We start from the raw sequence: 23,173 nt of genomic DNA on the forward strand, positions 1-23,173 counted from the left end.
ACTGGGCTCATTACTTCTCTTTACTGCTTTCCCTAATGCCTCTGTGCTCTGAAATGGAATTAGGACAGATAAGGATTCCCAAACTACATGAACAGGAAAGGGAATAAGGCAGGTTAAGCCCTCAGTGACTGGCAGGGACGATCCTGATATGAGCCCTATCTCATGCAGGCAGTGAAAAGTAGGAACTTCATGTTGCCAAAGCTTCTGGATCATGGTATCCAGTATTTGGACAAGTTATGTAAAAACTTTTCTTGAAAATGATGGTCAGATCCACTTGTCAGGAAAGAAAACCATCCATCCACAACAGGACATCCAAGCTCAGGGGGAGCAGGTGCTTGTCTGTGTGTACAGCAGTCACAAGGTTGATTAAAGGTTCACTTGAGTGATTTTTCATGAAAAGGGCAAAGAACATTCCCAAGCAGTGCCTGGGCGAGCAGCTGAATGTCACACCTTGTCTCACAGGACCTGAAATCCATCACAGGGCAGGCAGGTTTTGGTTCTTAGTGGAAAGAAAAATTGTAGAGAATGTTTATGGAGTCGAAGGCTGTGATTAGAGCCAAAATAATGGCTGTGATTAGAGCCAAAATAATGGCTGGCAGCTGAAAAGCTTTAAATCTGACAGCACTGAAAACTCATTCTCCTCAATGTTTCTAATCCTGGTACAGACAGTTACAGTTTATGGTTTGCTCTGGGTGACAGAGAAGGCTCAGAGTGTGCAAAGCACAGCTCTGCTCCCCAAGCAGCAAGGACAGCACCCTTTGGAGGACCAGGAGCAGATCCTGTGCCCAGACCAGGGCAGCACATTTTGCCTGATGGATGCCAGCTTCTAGAATCCATGTGGAAAAGGATCCAGGAAGTTTTCACACTTCCATCCAAAAGGCAGCTCCAGCTCCTGGTCCAAGTGTGTGTGAGGCTGTAAGCAGCAGCTCCCAGCAGTGTTCAGACACAGAGTTCTGTTCTGGACAACAAAGGCATCTTGCCCGTGGGCTGGCAGATGGAAGCCAGCCAGCACACGACCCACAGTGCTGGAAAGTGATGGAACAGGGGAAAAGCAGGAGAAATATGACAGAGGGGAGTGGAAATGCAAATCTGGAAAACCATGCAGCTGGGAAATGCACCAGAGGAAGGCTCTCTATCAGTGCTTGGCTGAGAACCTGCAGGGGTGCAGCAGAAGCTGCAATTGCAGCACTTTGTACTCCATATTCCTAAACTAAACGTGGGGAAGCACAGACCATGCCTGTGCAGTTACAGCAGAGGGAATGTGAGCTACTCCTGAGTAACACAGGCACATACACCTGGGAGTAACTGCAGACTACAGCTGACAAACTCCTGCCAGCTTCAGCGCCTTTGCCAGGAGAGAAACCTGCAGTAAGTCACAGCCAGCCTCCCTCCAGAGACCCTGCTTTACCCACCTCTGTGGTCCTGTAGTAGGGGTCCAGCAGGAGCTTGGCCAGGGCCACGATCTGGGGCGTGCGGTCCCAGCCGTCGGAGCAGTGAACCAGCACGGGCCGCTGGTCGCGGTCCACGGCGTGCACCACGAGCAGCGCGGACTTCAGGAGCACTGACAGGTGCTGCAGCCACTTGGTGCTCTCCAGAGCTGACAGCCAACTAGAGGGAAAGCAGGAAAGACAGTTTTTGCTCTTTTAAAATGCTTTCAGGTTTGGATGTCTGAGTTTATCACGGCAAAGCTGCTGTTTTAATAAGCTGTGAGTGTCAGTCTGTAGCATTTTTCACTTGTGTCTTGTTAACGCTTTCCCAGAGGTGGAAGCAGCAAAGCCACCAAGCCAACCCAAGGAACTGCCAGAATCTGGGATGAGCTGAAGGTTTGCATCTACTTTGAAACCATGGAAGGCTTTAGCAGCAAATTCCAAACAGGGGAGTGGGAGGGAAAACAGGACTGGGGTAACTACAGTGAGGAGCCATGACAGGGTAGTTACCCCACAGCACTGGAAGGCTATGAAATATTCTCCTGAAATAACATTATAAATGAGTGAAGTACATGGAACACCACCACAGTTTTCCAGATGTGAGCCAACAGTGAGGATTAATAAAGAGCTGGGAATAGCAGATCAGCCTGAGTGTGAGTGCTCAGAAGCCCACCAGAAGAAACAGCACTCTGGTATCAATATTCAAGGCTCCACTCTAATTTCAGAACTAATTTGCTATGTTCACTTCAATCAGAATAAACCAATGACTTCCATGAAAATGGAAAAACACAGCTTAGCACTATTACCAAGGGAAAATCCACTGAATTTCAATTAAAAAATCATCAGCAGAAGAATGTGGCTGCAGAAACATGGAACCAAGGGCCCAAACCCCCAAACTTCCACTTACTTTCCTGGATCTGGCATTTGTGTGCAGAGCAGACGCAGCGACTGGAAGCTCTTGCGGATGGAGTGGATGTTTGCCATCCCCATGAACACCACTTCACAGTTGGGGTAATATTCTGCAGGGAAAGGGCAAGACAGAGGGAAGAAAATAACAACCACCTTTCTAAAAGAGGATTTTTTTCATAAAAACAAACCCCTGTTGCTGTGGACCGATGAAATAATCTGTTTACAAAGATTCTGTAAGTCCTTGGAGCTCGCTGGGTATTCCAGACATGACAGCCCAGCAAAACAGGAAGCATTTAGCAAAGTCCTGCTGTATTTATTTCAAATGTTTCATTTCAGGTTACAAAAAGCAGAGTGCAAACCTCTGGGAATTCCTGCGCTCCAGGTTCCAGAATGTTTGTAAAAAGACTGAGAAACATCAAAAGATATGAAACATAAATAATATTTAATTGGTAATTTATGGATTTAAGTTAGATTTCAGATTCCTTTTCCTAAGCACTCAAAAAGGCTGAAAGGTTCCTTCACCCACTGCTTTCTTCTGAGGGGAACTGCATGAGGAAGCATCTCACATGTGAGAAATACCAGGAGCTCAGGGAAACAAAATACATGGAATAACTTTGGATGTGCTCAAGCAACACTGGAGGCCTGGACAGGGCCAGTGCTCAGGGGGCACCTGAAGTGAGCCAGAAAATACCAGTTCAGTAGTTTTCCCAAGATTTAGTCTTCCCTCTGCTGTGGTGCTTCAGGCTGCACAAGAATGATCACGCAGTAACTAAAATGACCATTTCTACAGGAGAAAAATAATCAGGATTCAGGATCTGGGATACTGAGAGCTTGCACAAGAAAATTCAGGAGTCTGTGATGTTTTGTATCACTTGATTTCCCAACTCTTTATCAGCCCAACAAATGCTGGGCCAAACACAATGAGGGACTGCAACTCCAGGAGCAGCCTCAGACAACTTCAGAGTTTTTTTGTATTTTTACTGAATTATATCTAAAGTACAGCACAGAGGAGCTATTTTTATACAGAGAATGAAGCAGACCTGGCAATACCTGCAGAAAAGTTAGCAGCAAAAAGCAACACAGGTTTTACTGAAGGTGACACACTGTCTGAAAACCTTCTCCACAGAATTAAAAAGCCAATATACAGGAAGAAAATCAAACTTCCTGTGTACTGTGCTTTTCTGGTTTGAAATTTTACTCTTTGATGAAGAATTATTTAGTGGTTTTGAGGTGTTAAATGGAAACCTATAATTTTTTTTTTAAACTGGTGGCTAAGAATCAAAATGCAGCTATTGCAGCAAAGACCAAAATAAAAGGTCAAAAGAGCTTTCGTTATCTTATCTCCAGTTTTTCTGCCTGGGATTTTTTTCCAGCCTCTCCACCCATGGAATTTTAACAGGCTGCATTAATACCCAACAGTGACCATAAATAATACCTTGTTTATAAAACTACCAATTCACAAGTGCCAAAGAACACAGAATGTGGTGTTGCAACTGTATTACACATGCAAGGTGAGGCAGGATTGCAGTTGCTATGATACAAATGCTGAAAAATGCTTCAGCTTTAGGGAAATTGCTGAGAAGTTGTATTTTGCACAACCATTCTAGAATATTCTTCTCCTCTGCAGCCAGTGGGTTTTACATGCTCAGGGGTTTTAGACATGAGCACACTGGACACCTTTGTCTCTCCCTAGTTGATACATCTGACTCAGCAAGGGAAAGCTCTTCAGCAGATTCCACAGGGTTCAGCATTCACTGAGCACTGCTGCCAGCTGGGTTAATGGCCTGAGAACAGACTAATTAACAGCTCAACCTGCCCTCTGAAGGGCTGCCTGGGGGCTGCCATGATCCAGAATGTTCAGAGAGGTGAGCAGTGTACAGACAGTGCTGAAGGGTGTTGGGGTAATCACACTGGAGCAAATCCCTTTGACTGATTGCCTGGAAAGCTGAGGAGGAATGCTGCTCACCTGGGCACTCACAGCCTCCCCTGGCACACCTGGGCACTCACAGCCTCCCCTGGCTCACCTGGGCACTCACAGCCACCCTCCCTGGCACACCTGGGCACTCACAGCCACCCCCTGGCTCACCTGGGCACTCACAGCCACCCTCCCTGGCACACCTGGGCACTCACAGCCACCCCCTGGCTCACCTGGGCACTCACAGCCACCCCCTGGCACACCTGGGCACTCACAGCCACCCCCTGGCTCACCTGGGCACTCACAGCCACCCCCTGGCACACCTGGGCATTCACAGCCACCCTCCCTGGCTCACCTGGGCACTCACATCCCCCCTTCTTGGCTCACCTGGGCACTCACAGCCACCCCTCCACCCCTGGCTCACCTGGGCACTCACAGTCACCCCCTGGCTCACCTGGGCACTCACAGCCTCCCCCCTTGGCTCTGTTGGCCACGGCTGCCGCGTAAGATCGCGCGTCCAGGATCAAAAGCTTCTGAGGCTGGATTGCCAAACTCTCTGCTCCTGAGGCATTGGAGATGGAGGAGTCTGGGGGGGAGGAAACAGGTGATGAGCTCAGAGGATCCCTCTGACATTGGTTACAGCACGATTCCCTCAGTCCCACCATGCACAGGCACTGCACAATGGGGACTGAATACAACAGATTCCCTCTGTTACAGCACCAGAGATTGAACTTTCACACAAAGCTCTGCCCTCAACAGAAAGCAACAGTGGCAGCCTTACCAAATTCCACATCAGAGAGGTCCCCTCCGTTGGGCAGATCTCTGGAACAATTCCCATTCATTAACTTGTTACTGTTGGACCTGGAGTCTGAGGCACAGGCTTTGGCCACGGACTGCACCAGGTGCTCGTCGTCGGCGTTCCTCCAGCCCCACCAGCTCACCTCGGGCTGCCCGCAGCGGGAGATCACTGCCCCATTGCTCTGGTGCCTGCCAACAGGGACACACAGCCACAGTCAGCATGAGGAGCACAGAGGGCACAGAAAGTTCAGTGGAGTGCTGCAGTAGCTTCATTCCCAGCAGGGACCATCATTCAGCAGTTATCCCCAACCTGGGATTCAGCTTTCCTACAGAATGATGGCTGTGACCACAGTCACTGACAGGTGGAAGTCAAAGCAAGGTCAGGAGGAGAAAACAGAGAATCTTCTTGCTCAGTATTTTGGCCTGTTGGCCTGTGAAAGCTGGGGAGTGCTGTGGAAAGGCAATTGAGGCATGAGAGAGGAATTCAACATGTATGGGGGATTACTGAAAACACCCTAACCTGGACACTGCTCTCATCTCCTGGGAGGTGACATTAAAAAAAAAAAATTTTGTTTCACATATCAGAAGAGTTAGTAGTTATTTCCTTAAATCTGACCTGGCTTCTTGTCCTATGCAAAAAGAACAGACCTGGAATAATTAAAGCTTACTGAACCATTGCAAACATGCTCTGAAAAAGATATGAAGACTCTTCCCCTAAAATCTATTATAAAAAGAGGACTGAAATGTATTATCACAGTAATTCCACTCACTGCCTTTGTGCTGGCACATCCCCCCGCTACCACCAGCTCTGGACTCACCAGCCACTGAAGTGTTTGCAGCTGGAAGGAACAAACTTCTCCCTGACCTTGCCCAGCAGCACCCTGAATTCAGGGAGCTCAGCCCTGGGGAAAGGAGGCTGAGCTGTGGGTGCAGAGCTGCAGGGGGAGTGGCCAGAGCAGCACACACAACTTCTGGGGCACCTCAGAACCTCAAAACATTTAATCCCTGCCTCATGTCCCAGCTGGAATCTCAGCACTCCTCCACATGGCTCTTCTCTGTTTAAGTCAATGGATCACACAACAGTTTGGGTTGTGAAGAGTCCTAAGGTTCATCCAGTGCCACCCCAGCCATGGCAGGGACACCTCCCACTGTCCCAGGCTGCTCCCAGCCCCAATGTCCAGCCTGGCCTTGGGCACTGCCAGGGATCCAGGGGCAGCCCCAGCTGCTCTGGGCACCCTGTGCCAGGGCCTGCCCACCCTGCCAGGGAACAATTCCCAATTCCCAATATCCCATCCAGCCCTGCCCTCTGGCACTGGGAGCCATTCCCTGTGTCCTGTCCCTCCATCCCTTGTCCCCAGTCCCTCTCCAGCTCTCCTGGAACCCCTTCAGGCCCTGCAAGGGGCTCTGAGCTCTCCCTGGAGCCTTCTCCTCTCCAGGTGAGCACCCCCAGCTCTCCCAGCCTGGCTCCAGCCCTTGCAGCATCTCTGGTGCCTCCTCTGGGCTCTCCCCAGCAGCTCCAGGTCCCTGCTGTGCTGTGCTGGGGCAGCTCTGCAGGTGAGGTCTCACCTGAGCAGGGCAGAAAGGCAGAATTCCCCCTTTCCCTACTGCCCACGCTGCTGGATCAGCCCAGGGCAGGGGTGCATTTCTGGGAATCACAGCTTTTCAAGCAGAGGTGCCTCTGGGCAATGCTTTCCTCACCCAGGAGTCCCCCCTGAACCCTGGATTTCCAGTGTGCACCTGCCAATTACAATTCCTGTATGTTATGATGCAGGAAAAGATTTTAGAACCTTCCTGCAAACCAACTGCCCACCTCAGCTCCAGGGCAGCCAGGAGCTGCTCACTTCCCTCTAAGCAGGGAGCCCAGAGCGCTGAGGGTCAGTCTAACCTTTAAGCAAATCTTAACAGCCCTGAACAGGAAACCAGCCCACCCAAAGCAACCAGTGTAGACTTTCTGGCTCTGAGCAGTGTGATGGATGTTTCTGGAGGTGTGACAGGCTGGTTTGTGCTGTGCTGTCAGAGCTGTCACCCCCGGGTGCTGCAGCACCTCCTCCGCAGCGTCCCCGCGGGCACCGCGTGGGCGCCGCCACCTCCTGCTCCTCATCCAACAGCAACACAGGCTCCGCGGTGCTCAGCCTCCAAGTGATCAAACAGGCTGGGATATGGGTTTGAAGTACTTCTCATGGCTCTTTTATAATTGTTTCATATAAAATCCCTTCAGTGAGAGGAAGCAGTGACACGCTGCGTTAAGCGAGGCAAAGGAAAAGCGATGCGGAGCCACGGCTCTTACACCAGGTGCCAGCCGACTGCAGGCACAGGGAAATGGATTTCTGCTGGAATTAATGGCCTTCCACAAACAGCTCTACCCACAGCAAATTAGTTCAGGAAAAAATACGTGCCAATCACTGAAAGGCCACCTAGTTCCCCGCCACGCTTGCACAAATAAAAGAAAATAAAACATCATTATATGTGTAAGAAATCTATTTTGAACAGAGCAGCTCATTTATTTTTCCATATGTTCTCCCAGATTTCATTACTACCTGCTGCAGAATAATTTTCATAGGTTCATAAAGAGTTATATTTTCATCTCCAGGTCCTTGCCTCGCATTATACAAATAATGAAGAATCATTAGGCTGGGAGATGAGCTCGTTGGTGGCTGTGCAGTCCCAACGAGCAGTGCCCTGCACAAATCTGCCACGTTCAGAGGTACCAGAAATCAGCACACAATTCTAATTAGGGGCATGCTGGAGGGCTGAAGAATTCCACTCTCATTCCAGCTGGACTGGCCACAGGGATAAAGAGCAGCCAGTGTGATGCTGAGATCCCCAGGGACACAGCTGGGATAAGAGGGCATCACTCAGAGCTCAGGAACAAAATGATTCAAAAAACTTAAAGCAAAGCCTCCATGGGAAACTCCCTAGGGACAAAAATCCTACAGCCCCCTGCAGAAACCAAGAGTAAATCAGCATTAGGTAACTCTAAAGCCCTTTCCAAGCTGTTGTACAGCTGCAGGACACAGGTACATCTCTGCACAGGCCTCATCCTCCCATGTCCAAACCATGCTGGAGTACAACAATAAATCCCCCAAGTCCTTGTAACACAGAGCAGTGAGCAGCAAGTAAGGGTGAACTGCTCCCTGTGCTGCATTTCTGAACCATCAGCACCACAATGGAAATCCCTTTGTGGCAGTTCAGGGATGTAACTCACAGCAGGAACAGAATTTCTGTGTGCCCAGGATCCCTGGGCCTGTGTGCTCACCCTCAGCAGTGCAAGGCCAAAGAACACTTCCACACAGAGAACCTTCAGGGAGGCTCTCATGATGCTGTTTCTGCAAGATAGGAGGAAACCCTTGCTATTGTCCTCCCAAAAAATCCTAAGAGTATTCTCCATAACATTGATTTTCTGGGGCCAGATTTATCTACACAAATTATTGTTCCCAGAGAGGTTGAGGCTGTAGCTGCCCCTGGATCCCTGAAGTGTCCAAGGCCAGGTTGGACAGGGCATGGAACCACCTGGAATAGTGAAAGGTGTCCCTGCCTATGGCACAGGGTGGAATCAGATGAGCTTTAAGTTCCCTTCCAACCCCATCTGCCTTTCTGTGACTCTATGAAATGTGTGAATAGGCTGAAAAAATTGGAAACAGAAAGAAAAACTGCAGGGTCTGGTGTGAGATTTCTTTAGAAATCTGATCATAGAAAGGAAGCAACGCTCCTGACAGTCCAATCCCCATGGAGCATTCCTGGAGCTTGTCTCCAAATCAGCCTGCTGGGCTTTTCAGCCTGGACTGCTGCACAGGGACAATGAACCTCCTGCTGCCAGGCTGTGTTTCTGGTCTCTGTCCCAGTGATCTGTAACTGAGACAAGTGATTGGACTTATTTTAAAAAAAATCTAGATTACTTCTTTTTCCCATGAAGTAAAGCAAAAAGATTTTTAGTAATGTGAGTAAGCTCTTGCCACTGAAAAAAAGCTGGCTTTATGCATATATCTATCTATCTATCTATCTATCTATATATATATATATATATATATATATATATATATTGTATATGGAATCCCAATCATAGAATTATTTGGGTGGGAAAGAAAGGACCTTAAAACTCATCCTGTTCCACTCCCTTCCCCTAGACCAGGATGCTCCAAGCCCAGTCAAACTCAGAAATCCTCCTCCCCTCACTGCTGTGAGCTCTATTAGAGCCCAGAGTGATGAACTGGATGTCTTGAAAAATCTATTACCAAATGTCAAGATAAGAAAAAAAAAAGAAATCAAAAAAGAGCAACACATTTCTCTCACTGATTTGAAGCTCAGCAATGAATCCCCATGTGTGGTTTACCACCCAGAGCCTCAGCAGAACTGATGAAAATTGAACATGGGGACAGAACAATTTCAGTCTCTGTGGTCTTTTGACTTTTCAATTGCTCTTCTATAAACCCCTGGAATGCAAGGTGTTCCCAGGAATGAGAACAAAGTGTTTTCCTTCTGTGCAGTGATGGCAGCAGGGGGAATGCTGCCCTGGGGAACTGTGTTTGCAGGTGAGGTGTCTTCTAATTATGTGACAACTGCAGAAAAGGCCCAAAAGCTGAACCCAAACCCACACATAAATCATATTATTCTCCTTTATACATATATATAATATATATACACACACATTTAGTACTGTAATAGTAAAACACATAGTTTTCAAAGTGTTAGCACACGCTGGAAAACATTTTCCCCTTCCCAGAGCTGAGCAGAGGAGGGAACAACCCCTTCACCATTCCAAAAGAGACCACACTAAACCCCTTTGTTGTTTGGGAGGAAAGACAGGAGGATTTAAAGGTAATGGTTTGCTGCCATGAGCCAATTTGTTCTGCCTTCACTGAACAAGAACCCTTAAGCTCAGCAAATAGAGTTTTGGAGCCTACAGCTCTCCTGCCCTTGGCTCCTCTGACACAAGCTCCAGGCACCTGCCAGCTTTCCTGCTCCATGTTCATCAGGAATGGGTGCCCAGGCTTAGGGAATATCAGTATTCATTCTCTTTTTAATCCCTTTGTCATCTGATGTTTTAAAGAGATTTTAAAGATTTATGGGAGGATAACCATGCAGGGAAGGGGCCATGGTATTAAGTGACAGGTTTATAGGATCATGGAATGGTTTGGGGGGGAACAGACCTTAAAGCTCATTCCATTCCATCTCCTGCCATGGGCAGGGACACCTTCCACTATTCCAGGATGCTCCAAGCCCTGTCCAACCTGGCCTTGGACACTGCCAGGGATGGGGCAGCCACCAAGTATCCACAAAATTCAAAATATTTTGAAAAAACAAATAATTCTTTAATAATTTAGAATTTAATAATTCTTTAATAATTCTTTAATAAAAAACAAATAATTCTTTAATAATGTGTTTCTTATTAAAGAAGCTGCCAAAACCCATTCTCTCAGACAAGCAGTTTTATTATTAAGAATTGCTGGACTCAGTCTAAGGAAGGGTCTGTGTAATTAAAACTATCTAAAATATGGAGATAGAGCTAAGCTGCACATTAATTTTTAATGTGAGTTTTAGATCTCCTTCAAGTAATTTTGGTATTTGTCCTTGTTTATACTGCAGTCTGAGACTCAGCCAGATGAGTCAGGGAAAAGCCAAAGGAGTACCCAGCCAGGGAGGCCATTTATCAGCTCTCCTCTGATGTCTTCATTTCCCATTTTTTCATTTTCATATTAAGAAAAGTTAAAAATCAATCTTAACTGGGGTGACTGCCCTAGGAATGATTTACAGGAGATGCAAATGCTGAGTGCTCCTCCAGTGTGTGCTTGGAATTCTAAACACAGCCCATTATTCCCTCTCAGAGCGCACGTGGAGCCTCTGCCTCACCCAGAGCAGCCTGAGCACCTCCAGAATTCCCAGCTATGAGTTTCTCCAGCTTTTCCTTGCCAGCACTGCCTGTTCCCAGCCTGGGGAGGGCTGCCCAGCTGCTGCTCACCTGTACACCACGGCGGGGATGCGTTTCCAGGAGCGGAAGCTGGCCACGCTCTCCAGCTCCTTGTCCGTGATCCAGGCAGGGACGATGATCTCCTGGGGGTAGCTGCCACACAGCCTGGGGAAAGAGAGCACAGTCAGGCCCAGGGAGCAGCCCCAGGCTTCCAGAGTGCACAGGCAGCACTGGAGGAGCTTCACAGCCCTTCGCTAATTCCCGCTTCCCTGGATGTTCATAAACTCCCTTTGGCCAGCATTAAATATGGAGGGAGGGATTTTTCTCCTTGCAGAGGCCAAAGCAGAGATTGCTCCTGCAGGGACAGCAGCCCCCAGCTGGGAGTCATTATCCTGCACAGGCAGAGCACTCCAACTGCTCCACCACACAGTGTTCCAGCTGGGTTTGCTCTGAGCAGGAGCAGGGCTCAGCCAGAACAGCCTGTCCCCCCAGCTGGGGATCACAGAGCACCCTCCTCTGCTCCAGAGCCTAAAGAGCCTTTTGTCTGCACTCTGAGTACCTCAGAAAGTGTTTCCTCTTACTTATTCATCTACAAATTTAACTCTTCCAAACCTGCTTGGGTTTTTTAAATTTTTAAACACGTATCTTTGTAATAAGTTAGATAATAAGAAACAAAAAAAAAGTCTTCAAAAGTTCAAACTCCACTCTTTGCTCACTTAAGATCTCCTTGAGAATGCTTATTCTCTAATAAGCCACATCAAAACCTGGTATTTCCAAGCTTAAAAAACTCTAGCAGTTTATAAAACATTAAATAATTTAAAGTGCATTTTTTCTATAAACCAACCAAAAAAAAAATCATAATTCTGATTGTCCCTTCTTGGGAACTGCAGAAGTTGAAAGAAGTTTCAGTAACTGAGTGTTCTGAGATGCAGTCTGGCTGTGGAGCAGCAGCCCCAGCACTCACTTGTACTTCTCATTGATGTTGGAAATCCTCCAGGCATTGTTCATATCAAACCCCATCCGCTCCACCTCGTTCTTAAACCTGGAAGTGACATGTTCTCCTGGGGACCAAGAGCACAGGGGAAATGAATGGAAATAAGGAATGAGGATTCCTGCTTTGCAGAACAGAGAAAAGCAGCACATCCCTCAGCCCAAAGCTGCATTTCACAGCCTCATTCTGACATTGGCACTGAGATCTGGCCCTGGCCAACTCCCCAGAAATGCTCCAACAAGGAGTTTTACCCTGAAATTACCAACTTCTGGAAATTTATATAAAAAAACAATGCTGCAGACCAGAACCAAGGACATCAGCAAAGGAACTGAGCTCCATCAGCAATCCAAGTGGGATGGTTGGAAGTTCAGAACAATTTTCTATCAATGAGAAGAATGTGAGGCTCTGCTGAAAAAGGGTAAGTCCTGGAATGTGCCCTGGAACGTGGGCAATGCTTTGAATATGCATTTCCAGCCCCAGGTTTCCTGTATGGCTGGAGGCAAGTGCTGTCATTTATCCTGCAGCTCAGCTCTCCATCATAAATTGGACATTATTCTTCTGTGAGTCAGGTGGAGATAGAGAGGTAAAACACATAAATGATTGTTTGACACAAATATCAGTCACAAGAGCCTCACAAACTCCTGGATTAATACATTAAAGGAAGTGGAATGAGCCCCATTTATTTTCTAGACATTTTTGTTTTAAAGTCTCAAAATACAATTGAAAAATATACAATGGCAATAAAGAATAAGAAGACAGAAAGTCTGGAAAATGAGACAAAATTTCCAGGTTTCCAGGGCTAAGAGAAGTGCTAAATTTAATGAGCATGTGAGCAGCACTAGATAAGTGATTCTGAAAGTCCATCCATTGCTTGTCTCTTTAAATTACTGGAGCATTAAATCCTGAGGCAGAGCAGCACCCAAGGGGGGGAAAAATCTGCTGAAAAATTAATGCTTTAAGTATTACATCTTTCCATTAAATATTTTAGAAAATCCTTAAAGTCTTTCAATCCCCCAGATATCTGGAGATACATGTTTAAACCCCAAGATGTAAATGCACATGTCTGAAATGATTTTTAATGCCATGTTACAGAACAGTTAGAAATAAATATAAATAGGTAAATTAAGAATATAGACAGCAGCCTAATTACAGGACTTAATTAACTACAGTGTTATAAAGATCCTTTGTCAAGAGCAGAGGTGGAACTGGACAACACATTCCAGCCAGGCAATAACCTCTGCCAGATTTGTCCTTAGCAGGGACTTTTTAAATTTAAAAATCCCACAAATTCTTTCACTGGGGCATCACAACAATGGGCTTCCCCATCACTGCTCCTCAAAACTTGTGCTACATCCTTAAGGATTTTTTTGGATAGCAAATGAGAACATTGGAAATATCCCAGTCAATGCTACTCAGCCTGGTGGGTTTTAAGACAAACACATAAAGCTACATGAAAATCTTATATTCTGTTTGATTTTCCCCTCCTAATTTTTAGCCTACTGTGCAGCCACAGGTTTTTCTCCTGGAAACAAAACCCCAACCTTAATATTTAGTCCATTTTTCCTTAAGAGGCACTTTCAGCCAACATTGATAATGTTTACAAGCACCCCAAGCCACTCTCAAAATCCCAGGAAAAGCAAGCTGGGTATTTTGTGGGCTTGTGCTTCCTATTAAAGCTGACCCTGTGAGCCACAGCCTGGATCTCTACTACAGACACTGCTAACATATTTTTCCCAGAAAATGTGTTCTGTTGACACTTGGATGGATTTTGAAGCACTTTAGTACTTTTGTCTGTATCTACCAAATAATGGGCTCCTTGGCTATAGAAGAGAAATGGCAATGTCTTTGGATTGACTTCTTCAGCCACATTCACACAGATTTATTTCAGCTATAATTCAGCTCTTTGAAGGAGAACATCTACCCCCAGCCACAGGGAGATAAAGTTATATTAAAGAAAATTATTTGATAGAAAAGCAAAGCTGCAAGGAAAAAAACCTGATGGATAAAAATTAATGAAATGGTGAATGTTGCTTCTTGTCCCTGGAAATGTCCAAGGCCAGGTTGGAACAACCTGGTCTAGGGGAAGGTGTCCCTGCCCATGGCAAAGGGTGGGAGGGGCTTTAAGGTCCCTTCCAACCCAAACCATTCCATGATTCCATGATTATCCTAATCTAGCACCAGGCTGAAGTCTCTCTGTTTCAGTGAGGAAGAGGAGACTCCAGCAAGACTTCCACAGGTCTGCCAGCTCCCATCTCCCAAATTTAGTAAAGAGGGAAAAGCCCTGGGTGTGAAACTCTGCTCTAAGGAGATTTTTGGCATTTTCCAGAAGCTGCTAATGAAGTGTGTGAAGAGGAACAGGGCCAGGGAGCCCCTCCTGCCACTGTGTGATCCCTGCTCCTCCCCAGACACCACAGACACACAGCCTGTGCCAGGCTCCAGAGCAGCTTCAGAGCAAGGACAGAATCCCAGGCACATCTCTCAGCCTGGTAACTGGGATACTTCCCTGAGGCAGTGAATTGTGACTGACAGGAGATCACACAGTGCCTGAAATCAGATTTCTTATACTCAACCAAGTGCTACAACCACCAGCATGCCAAGCTTGAGCTTTTATTTACTTGTGGGCTTCAAAACCCCTGCAGCAAGGATGGTATTCCACAGAAAAAGATCACTGCCTGTGGCTGTGAACGAACCCAGGAGTAGAGCAAATATATGTACTGTAAATACATGTATGGCAGTGATCTCTGTATTGTATTGCCCTGATCCCAGTTATTGTAAATGGGCTGCAGCTGTGATGTCCTTGCTTGGGCAGCAGCTGTAGCCCGTGGAGGTAGCTGGGATAAAAGGGGGTGTGGCATTCAGAGAGGGCTGGAGAGGAGCCCTGGATAAGAAGTGACAACAACACTGCTGTGAAGATTACAACAGCTCAGGGGCTCCCTTCTCCTCCCCAACATCCATCTTGGGGATCAGTGTACCAGACAAAAAATGTGGCAACCAACCCACAATGGTTTAGACTGAAATCTGCTGCCGTGGTGAATGAAATGCCGTTGGTTCCACACCTCACTCACTGAATCAAACCCACCCCAGTAATTCCCTGGGATATCAGGTGCTGCTCTGGTGACCCCAAGGCTGTTCCCACATACCTGGCCGACACAGGTCCCCGTGCTGCTCCTTCTCACTGGCATAAACCTCCATGCACCAGGCGTGGTAGGCGAAGGAGAACAGGTCCTCTATCTTGGACGGGGGGCGGATGGCGTTGTTGAGCCTCTTCAGCCAGTCCTGACACTGCTCAAAGGTGGAGAACTGACACCTGGCCCAGAGACAAACATCCCATGGGTGACTTTCAGTAGGAGAAGCCACTCTAGAAGGTGACAGGCTGAGCATGAAAAGCTCTGTGAGAGCACAAAGTGAGGATAAACACCTTATTGACAACTTAGTTCTGCTTCCATGTGCACTCTAATGAGAAGTAAAATGAAACCTGTGGAATGAGTAAAGAAACACTTAAGGAGTCAGGATTGACTGAGCAGCAACATTCTGTGACTGGGAATAACCAGGGTGTGCCCTGCCAGGAATAAGGGGGACATTTCTCCATATGTTACCTATAAAACCAAGGGAAGATCATTCAGGTCAAAGCCAGGAATGTGTTACAGCCCCTTCTGGGCTGGGGGAAACTCAGAAAACTGCCCCACACATTATCATCTACATAACAGAACTGTAACCACAGTCCTGTGAACAAGAACAGGCTGGGAGAGCTGGGGGTGCTCACCTGGAGAGGAGAAGGCTCCAGGGAGAGCTCAGAGCCCCTTGCAGGGCCTGAAGGGGCTCCAGGAGAGCTGCAGAGGGACTGGGGACAAGGGATGGAGGGACAGGACACAGGGAATGGCTCCCAGTGCCAGAGGGCAGGGATGGATGGGATATTGGGAATTGGGAATTGTTCCCTGGCAGGGTGGGCAGGCCCTGGCACAGGGTGCCCACCCTGGATCCCTGGCAGTGCCCAAGGCCAGGCTGGACAGGGATTGGAACAATGTGGGCTGGTGAACATGGTGCCCATGGTGGAATGAGATAGCATTTAAGGTCCTTTGAAAACCCTTCTCTTTCTGCCTTTGTTGGGAAGCACTGACTGAGCTTTGCCCAATGTTACAGACTAACAACAAACAGACAGAATATTCCCTGCACAGGAGAAACCAATCTTCAAAGCAGTGCATTAAAATTACATTAGCTTTTCTTTTCAAAGAGGATTCCTGGACTTTTTAGAGTAAAAGGGTGGAAATAAACCATGATTTATTTTGTTCTGACATTTTTCTTTAAGATTTTATAGTTATTAAATATTGCCCAAGTATTTCCATTCTGCTCAGTCCTGGTTAATGATGGCATCTGCATTCCCTCAGGGCAGATTTATCTCCCCTACCTGCAAATAGCTCAGAGCCAGAGTGTGGAAGGGAAAAGCCATGTCCAACATCTCCCAGGAGCTGTGAGCAACTGCAGCCTGAGGTGTTTATTTATTTCCCATCACTGACTGTAAAGCAAGCCCAGACTACTCACTGAGACAGGATAATTCTCTATTAAACATCCACACTCAGACAAGATACATCTCACCCTAAATTCCTTCTAAATTCTTTTGAAGTTAGTGGTGTAAATAACAAGTATTATCTCCACTTGAATTCTAATCTCAAAATACAAAGTTTGCTCATGAAAAAGAACAAGAATACATTCTAACTCTTCTGTCTCAGTCCCAAACTTTACCATCTCCCAATCATCACCAAGCCCTCAGTCCTGGAGATGCAATTTTGAAAGAAAATTGATAAGGATGGCAAAATACAAATAATTTGTATTCATTCTACAATTGAAGGGAAAAAACAAATTAATGTAGGGAAGAAGGGTGACTTTCTTAAATGTCAAGAGCTACAAGTGAAGAGGAAGTTAAACATTGAATTCAAATTAAACTAAATATTACCTCTAAAGGAAAACCAGTCCTGGTGAAAAAACAGCCTTTCAGGAAGCAGCTGACCTGTTAAACATTCTGAATGCTCAGAGATGGCTGGGGCTCCTTTCATTACACAAAAGGTATAGCCAGCAAACATTTCATCAAAAAGAAATGTTCCTTTCTTCTTAATTAAAGTTCATAGATCAAAATTAATTTCTGCAGCAGAAAAGCTTTTTTAAAAAAAAAAAAACCATAAATGAGCAGCTCAGGCTGGGCACTCAGAGAGCCCTGGAGCTGGGGGAGGACAGCCAGGAGTAACTGCACACCTGGATTCACCACCTCCCTTCACTTTCTGTTCCCTCATTCCCTCATTTTCCTCTCCAGGCGGTTACCATGCCTCAAGGATAGTGAGTGTACTCTCAAAGGTGTTGAGAATGCAGTGTGCATGAAGCCTCCAAACCCCAAATCTTGATAAAACTCATTTGCAATGTGTGTATCAGTGCCTTTATCTACTTCTGCACCTATTGATATGGAAATACTGATATAACTATAATACATTGAAGCAATGTATTCTAACTGACTGCAAAGCAGGGACAACACAGTGAGACTGAAATTAATTGCAGAACAAAGCCAAGATCAGCCATGTGGGCTCAAAGCAAGGTTTACTGCTGTGCTGAATCACAACAATGAAATTTATACACAGCCCTCCTTGTATAAAAATCAGACAAAAAAAAAAGTTTTTGATGGAAATCAAGTAATCCCATTTCCTTGAACCATCCCAGCTGCCCTTGGCACATGGAAAGTGAATTCCCCCCTTTAACTCTGAGCCTCTCCTACCTGATAACCTTGCAGTCCTTGCAAGTCAAATGAAGCTGGAATATATCCCGGCACTCCACACTCTCAATGAGCTGCAATGGAACCTGCAATTAAACACACCAGATTATTGCATTTCTGCAGCACTAACAGCAATTTCTTTGCACATCTAACAAGGATTTATTGCAGGCTACATGGAGTCTGAAGAGAGGAAAACAAATGAGTCCATGAGGAATTACTTCAGCAGTTCTGAGGTTTGGTACCAGGTATTCACATTCCAGCTCCAGTCCTGTGGGATCCCATGGGAGCACCTGAGAAGGCTGCAGGAAAAGCAGCAGAAACTCCAGCTCCTCTCTCATGGAAGCAGTTTCCCCTCTTATAGGTCTAAATTTAGGAATCTTAATATATTTTTAGCTGATGGTGTTCAAAAAGAACTGCTAAGCAAGATCCCCTTAACAGATTGCTGCATTCTGGATGTTTTTCTATGGCAATATCCAATATTTCCTCCTCAGGGAAAAACCCTTTGGCCTGTTTAGAGCAATACTTGTAATGGAAGCAGCCAAATTTAGAGTGATAATGCTGAGTCTCTCCCAGTTCAAGTGCAGTTATAGACACTTCTGTTTCCTGGCATGTGTAACCAGCAGCAAGTTGGTCAGGCAACACATGAGTGCAAGTACCTTTAAAGATGAGAAAAGCCCTAAGATGAAAATATCAATTTTCAGTATTACTTTTGGAACTTTACCCAAGATGGGTAAATGTTCATTATTGCTTTAAATGAACAGAAGTCATAAATAACTGTCTGAATTCAGCTAATACCTGTAATTAATGTGAAGCACAAAGCTGTTTGAATTGTTTAGTAGATTATATGGACATTGCACAAGGCAATAAAAGCTCTGCTATTCCTTAATAACATTCCAAGACTCTGATTTTTGCCATCACAGCACTAAGATGCAGCAGTTTAAGGTCTGGCTGGGGGCCCACAAGATGTGGCTGGAAGAGCCAGGGCTGCTTCATATGCTTGGGCAAACCCTTGAAGGTCACCTCCAATCAAAGCTTCAGGATAAGGAATCCAGACAGCATCTTCTCAGTCAACACACAGCTCAAAAAGTCCCTCATTTAGATGGAATGAAAAAAGGGAAATTAACTAAAACCAGCAGGCAAGGAAAAGAGATATCTCAAAAATACAAAGCAAGGGAAAACCTCCCCCGAGCAGGGAGGTGCTCAGGGCAGATGCTGAGCCCAGGAGAGGGGTGAGAGCTCTGCTGGCTCTGGGGGGCAGGCACAGCTCAGGGCAGCACCCAGACAGAGCCCAGAGAGTTCCCAAATCACTGCCCAGAGCTCACAGCCCCCAGCTGTTGGGATCTTTAGCTGCTCAGAGTGGCCCCAAGAGAAGTTCCAAAGTCTCTCTTCCCAGCCCAGTGCTCAAGGAAGGAGTCAGGGCTCTTCATTTCTCACTCTCAAGGTTGTTCATTGTTTCTTATCTATAAAAAAATTTTCTCCTGCCCTGCTGAGGTCCATCCAGCAGGACAGTTCCAGGCACTCTGCCTGCCCCCAGGGCAGTGTTATGTCTTTATACTAAAAACTATGTGTACAATGTTTACAATTACTTTTCAATACCCATCACCTATGTTAGACAGTGAGCTTCTACTCTAAACCAATCTGTAAGTGCCAACATCACAGCAGAAGATGGAGGCCAAGAAGAAGAAGGAGAAAGGCTGGACACACCCAGTTCCCTCCATCTTGCCTCCTGAACCCCCATACCAAAACCCCAAAATCTACTTTTCCACCCCGTGATAACTTCATAAATTTGTCATGGCTTGCTGATCTTCATCTAAGGTTGGTAATTTGCTCCACGGGTCACAATCAAACCCACAGGTGTTTTGGGCTCTGTGCCAGGGTCTCTGAGCCCCCTGGCAGGGGTCTTGGCTGCTCAGGACAGCCAGAGGGATGTTCTGGGGTCCCACACCCAGCTACAAGAGGCAGGGATTTGTTAATGCTCAGCCTTTCCCTTGCCCATGTCAGACAGAGGCAGAGGCAGCTCTGGAGGCACCCACCCTGCCCTGCTGTGCCCAGCCAGGCTGGGACAGGGCAGTGACTCTGCTCCTTCTGCTCTAACTGGACATCAAATGACAGAAAACCCAAGGACAGGACTTGGCAAGAGGGTGTCTGACTCCACAGCCCAGTAGTTTGTGTTTTCAAATCTGGATTTTAAATGAAGCTGGAGCTTGAATTTCTGTCCATGTTTTCAGCACTGTCACTGGTTGAGATCTGTGACAGAACCAGTGACATGAAGGGGCAGGAAATGAGGAATCCCCCCTGTGAGAGCCCCTCTGTGCCCTGCCCAAGCTCAGCCTGACTGGGTGACTCCCCCAAAGCAGCAGGACTGGAGTGCAGCACAGACCTCAGCAATGCTCTGTTCCACAGACCATCCCTGCATTTCACTGCTCATTCCTTCCCAGCCTCCTCCTGCTTGACCCCAGCCTGCCAGGCAGCTGAATTGTCAGAGTTTTGTGTGATCAATGGACAGGAATGGAGCTCAGACTGGAGAATTATAAGAATCCATGTGGGGGTATAGCAGAGGGGTGGATGAGGGAAAGACCATGTGATGGGAGAAGGGAAATAACAATCTACATGACATAACATACTCAGTACAAATTTCCAATCACCCAAAACAACTAAATAAACTATTTAGTGCAATACAACAGAGAATCTTCCAGGTTGTCTTCATGACTGGACAGCCCCACACAGACCCATTAATAATTCCCAGGAGGAATCTCCCCATGGAAAGGGTGCTCAGGCCTTGGCAGGGGCTGCCCAGGGAGGTTTGGAGTGCCCATCCCTGCAGGTGCCCAAGGAAGGGCTGGATGTGGCACTCAGTGCTCTGGGCTGGGGACAAGGTGGGCAGTGGGCACAGGATGGACTGGATGGCCTAGGGGGGTTTTTCCAACTTAAATGGTTCTAAAATAACTTATTTAAATCTACCACTGAGTTAAATGGCACCAACATGGAAAAGCATCTTTCTCAGATGAGTCAAGATTCCGGTCTTGCTTTTTGAGTCCATTGCTGCTTTGTTTGTTATCTTTTGATTCCCCATGCCCTGTTATATTCTGTTTTTTCTCATGTCCATCTTCATTTAAGCAGTTCTCCACCTTTTCCCTTCTTCTGGCATTCTGCTTGTGGCTTCTTTTCTTTCTGTCTGCACTCTAATGACAAACTAATTCTAATGACAAACTAATTCTTCTCCTCCTGCATTATTTTTCATTTCCTTTTCCCAAATTCACTCCCTGTCCCCTGCCCTTTCCCTGCACCCTCTGCTCCCCACATCCATTCCCCTCCACCAGCCCACCTGATTCCCTCACAATCTGCAGCTTTTTCCTCAGGACAACCTTCCCATTAATCTTTTTAATTTTCCTTCCCAGTCATAAAAATCTGTCCTGTGGTGCTCTTGTGTTTTCAATCTCTTTCCTGGCCATTATTCTTCGCCCAGCAAAGCTCAGAGGAATTATCTGCTGTCATTGCCTCCCTGATAACCTTCCCTCCCCCTGCTCATCCTCCAGGCTGTGCCAGTCCAACACCCAGGGCCCATTCCTGGAAGAGCCATCAATTCTGTCTGCAGGCACTTCCCTCTCATAATGGCATGGAAAGCAGGCAGGGAAAGCAATAATTTCTGCTTTTATAAGAATAAACATGCATTGTTATCTGAGGCAAATTACATCCCATCATAGGGAGTACAGGAGCATCCTGCTCTTGCAGTACCTCCCCACTGTCTCTTATTTAAAATTATCTCATTTTAAGTAACAGCAACATTCTACAACTCCCAACTTTTTATTTTCGAGGAGTTTTAAAAATTATTTTGATGACTGGAGCTGTCTGTTATCTAAGAGCAGTACAAGATATATTTAGAGAATTACAGCCCTGTAGTTAGAAAAAGCACAAGTTACATTTTCAGTGCTGTACCAACCTCCCCACAGCCCAATCTGTGCCCACAATTCCCAGTGGGGTGCAGTGGGTCACAGCCAGGCTGCTGCCAGCACAGGGACCCTGACACAGACCCTGCTGTGCCCCACTGGGCCCAAACCTCCCCAGGACCTCCCATGGCACCCAGGAGCAGGAATTGGGATTTCCTGCTGGTTTTCCCAGCTCAGAGCTGAACAATGTCAGGGTTATGGCAAGGCCAAGGCTGGGTGTGCTGGAGCAGGGGAGGAGGTGGCACAGGGGGCACTGAGGGTGCAAGGACAGCTCTGAGGGCTCCAGCCTGGAGGGAGCTGAATCCTCCCCCAGTTCATGGAACCCACAAGGAGTGTCTGAAGTAAGTTTTGCTTTTAGTTACAGCTGATGACACTTTGGATTTGTCTTGAAGGCCACCTCTGAGCCCTGTCTTGTCTCACAATTGTGCTCTGAGTGTGAAGAATTTGGGGAGCAGGGCCTGAGGACAAGACAGGGATTATGCCACTCCCCAGCATGGATGGACATGAGGAATATCCCAATCCAACCATCTTTCCAAGCAAGGGGAAGCTCACACTAAAACAGCTCCTCATCAAAGTCCCCCCCATCATGACTTTCCTTTGGTACTGTGTCCAAAATCCACCATTGGGAAGAGATTACATGCAATCCATGCTTCCACAAACTCCACCAAAATGTTCATTCTCCATCAATGCAATTAGCTTCCAGGGAGGAAAGTGATTACACAGAAACACTCAGCAGCTGCAGAGTCTGACATTTTCTTAAGGAATCAATAGAGCTGGGCCTGGGAACCAAACCTCCCTCATGCACCAAGAGATCCCTGTTGAGTCTGCACTTTTATCCTGTGGATAAATGTAAGTCAACACCCCTGAATGTCCTAATCCCCCAGTTTATGCATGGTCTGTGGGACCTTTTGTTTTTGCATTTGAAACACCATGTTCCTATTAGCAGTGAGATCTAGGAAATGATCCATGGGAAAGATCTCCACACACAGCCCCTTTCTGCACTGTTGCAATGGGAACATGAACAACTCTGAATGGATTTCTGGCCCAGCCCAGGTGATCTGGAGCTCTGTGCTGCTCACTGAGGTGTCACAGCACCATTTTCACAGCCAGGGAATTGCAACCAAACAAAAGGCAAAAGCCACAGCCCAGGAATGAAGAATCTCTTGCAGGTATTTGCAGAACAGCTGTGATGACATAAAAACAGCAGGAAAGAATCAAGGTGAACTCAATCAAAAACTACTCAGTGAAAATTTGAGTTAGAAAATCACCATCTGAATGAGAATTTTGGTCAACAACAACCAAAAGGATTACTACTGCCAAAATTAATGAATTAAATATGGTTCTTAATTACTGAAGAATGTTTTAAAGACATCCCAAGCCCTCCCTGCCCTGGATTTCAGCAGAGCTCATAGGAAGTTATTAGTGACAGTCATATATGGTTAAAAAGAATTATTTATATTCTGCTCTACCTCATAGTCTGGTTATTTCTGGTTAATGATGCTGATGATAATGAGATATCACACAGA

The 23,173-nt window shown here is 46.5% G+C and overlaps 1 protein-coding gene across 4 annotated transcripts in view; it reads right to left on the reverse strand.

Moving 5' to 3' along the window:
• The window catches only part of MTMR3 (myotubularin related protein 3), a 74,643-nt gene that overhangs the window by 13,402 nt on the left and 38,068 nt on the right, over positions 1 to 23,173 (reverse strand). For all 4 annotated transcript variants that reach the window (XM_054288626.1, XM_054288628.1, XM_054288625.1 and 1 more), the window contains 8 exons: positions 17,704 to 17,786; positions 15,086 to 15,252; positions 11,919 to 12,015; positions 11,006 to 11,119; positions 5,033 to 5,238; positions 4,706 to 4,837; positions 2,335 to 2,446; positions 1,413 to 1,608 (listed from right to left, as the gene is read on the reverse strand). In XM_054288626.1, the coding sequence (XP_054144601.1) occupies positions 1,413 to 1,608; positions 2,335 to 2,446; positions 4,706 to 4,837; positions 5,033 to 5,238; positions 11,006 to 11,119; positions 11,919 to 12,015; positions 15,086 to 15,252; positions 17,704 to 17,786 (1,107 nt within the window). The remainder of the gene's footprint in view (positions 1 to 1,412; positions 1,609 to 2,334; positions 2,447 to 4,705; positions 4,838 to 5,032; positions 5,239 to 11,005; positions 11,120 to 11,918; positions 12,016 to 15,085; positions 15,253 to 17,703; positions 17,787 to 23,173) is intronic.

Source organism: Melozone crissalis, unplaced genomic scaffold (genome assembly GCF_028551555.1).
Source record: "Melozone crissalis strain CALT ecotype California unplaced genomic scaffold, PUWL_Pcris_2 ptg000063l_1, whole genome shotgun sequence".
Classification (NCBI taxonomy): Eukaryota; Metazoa; Chordata; class Aves; order Passeriformes; family Passerellidae; genus Melozone; species Melozone crissalis.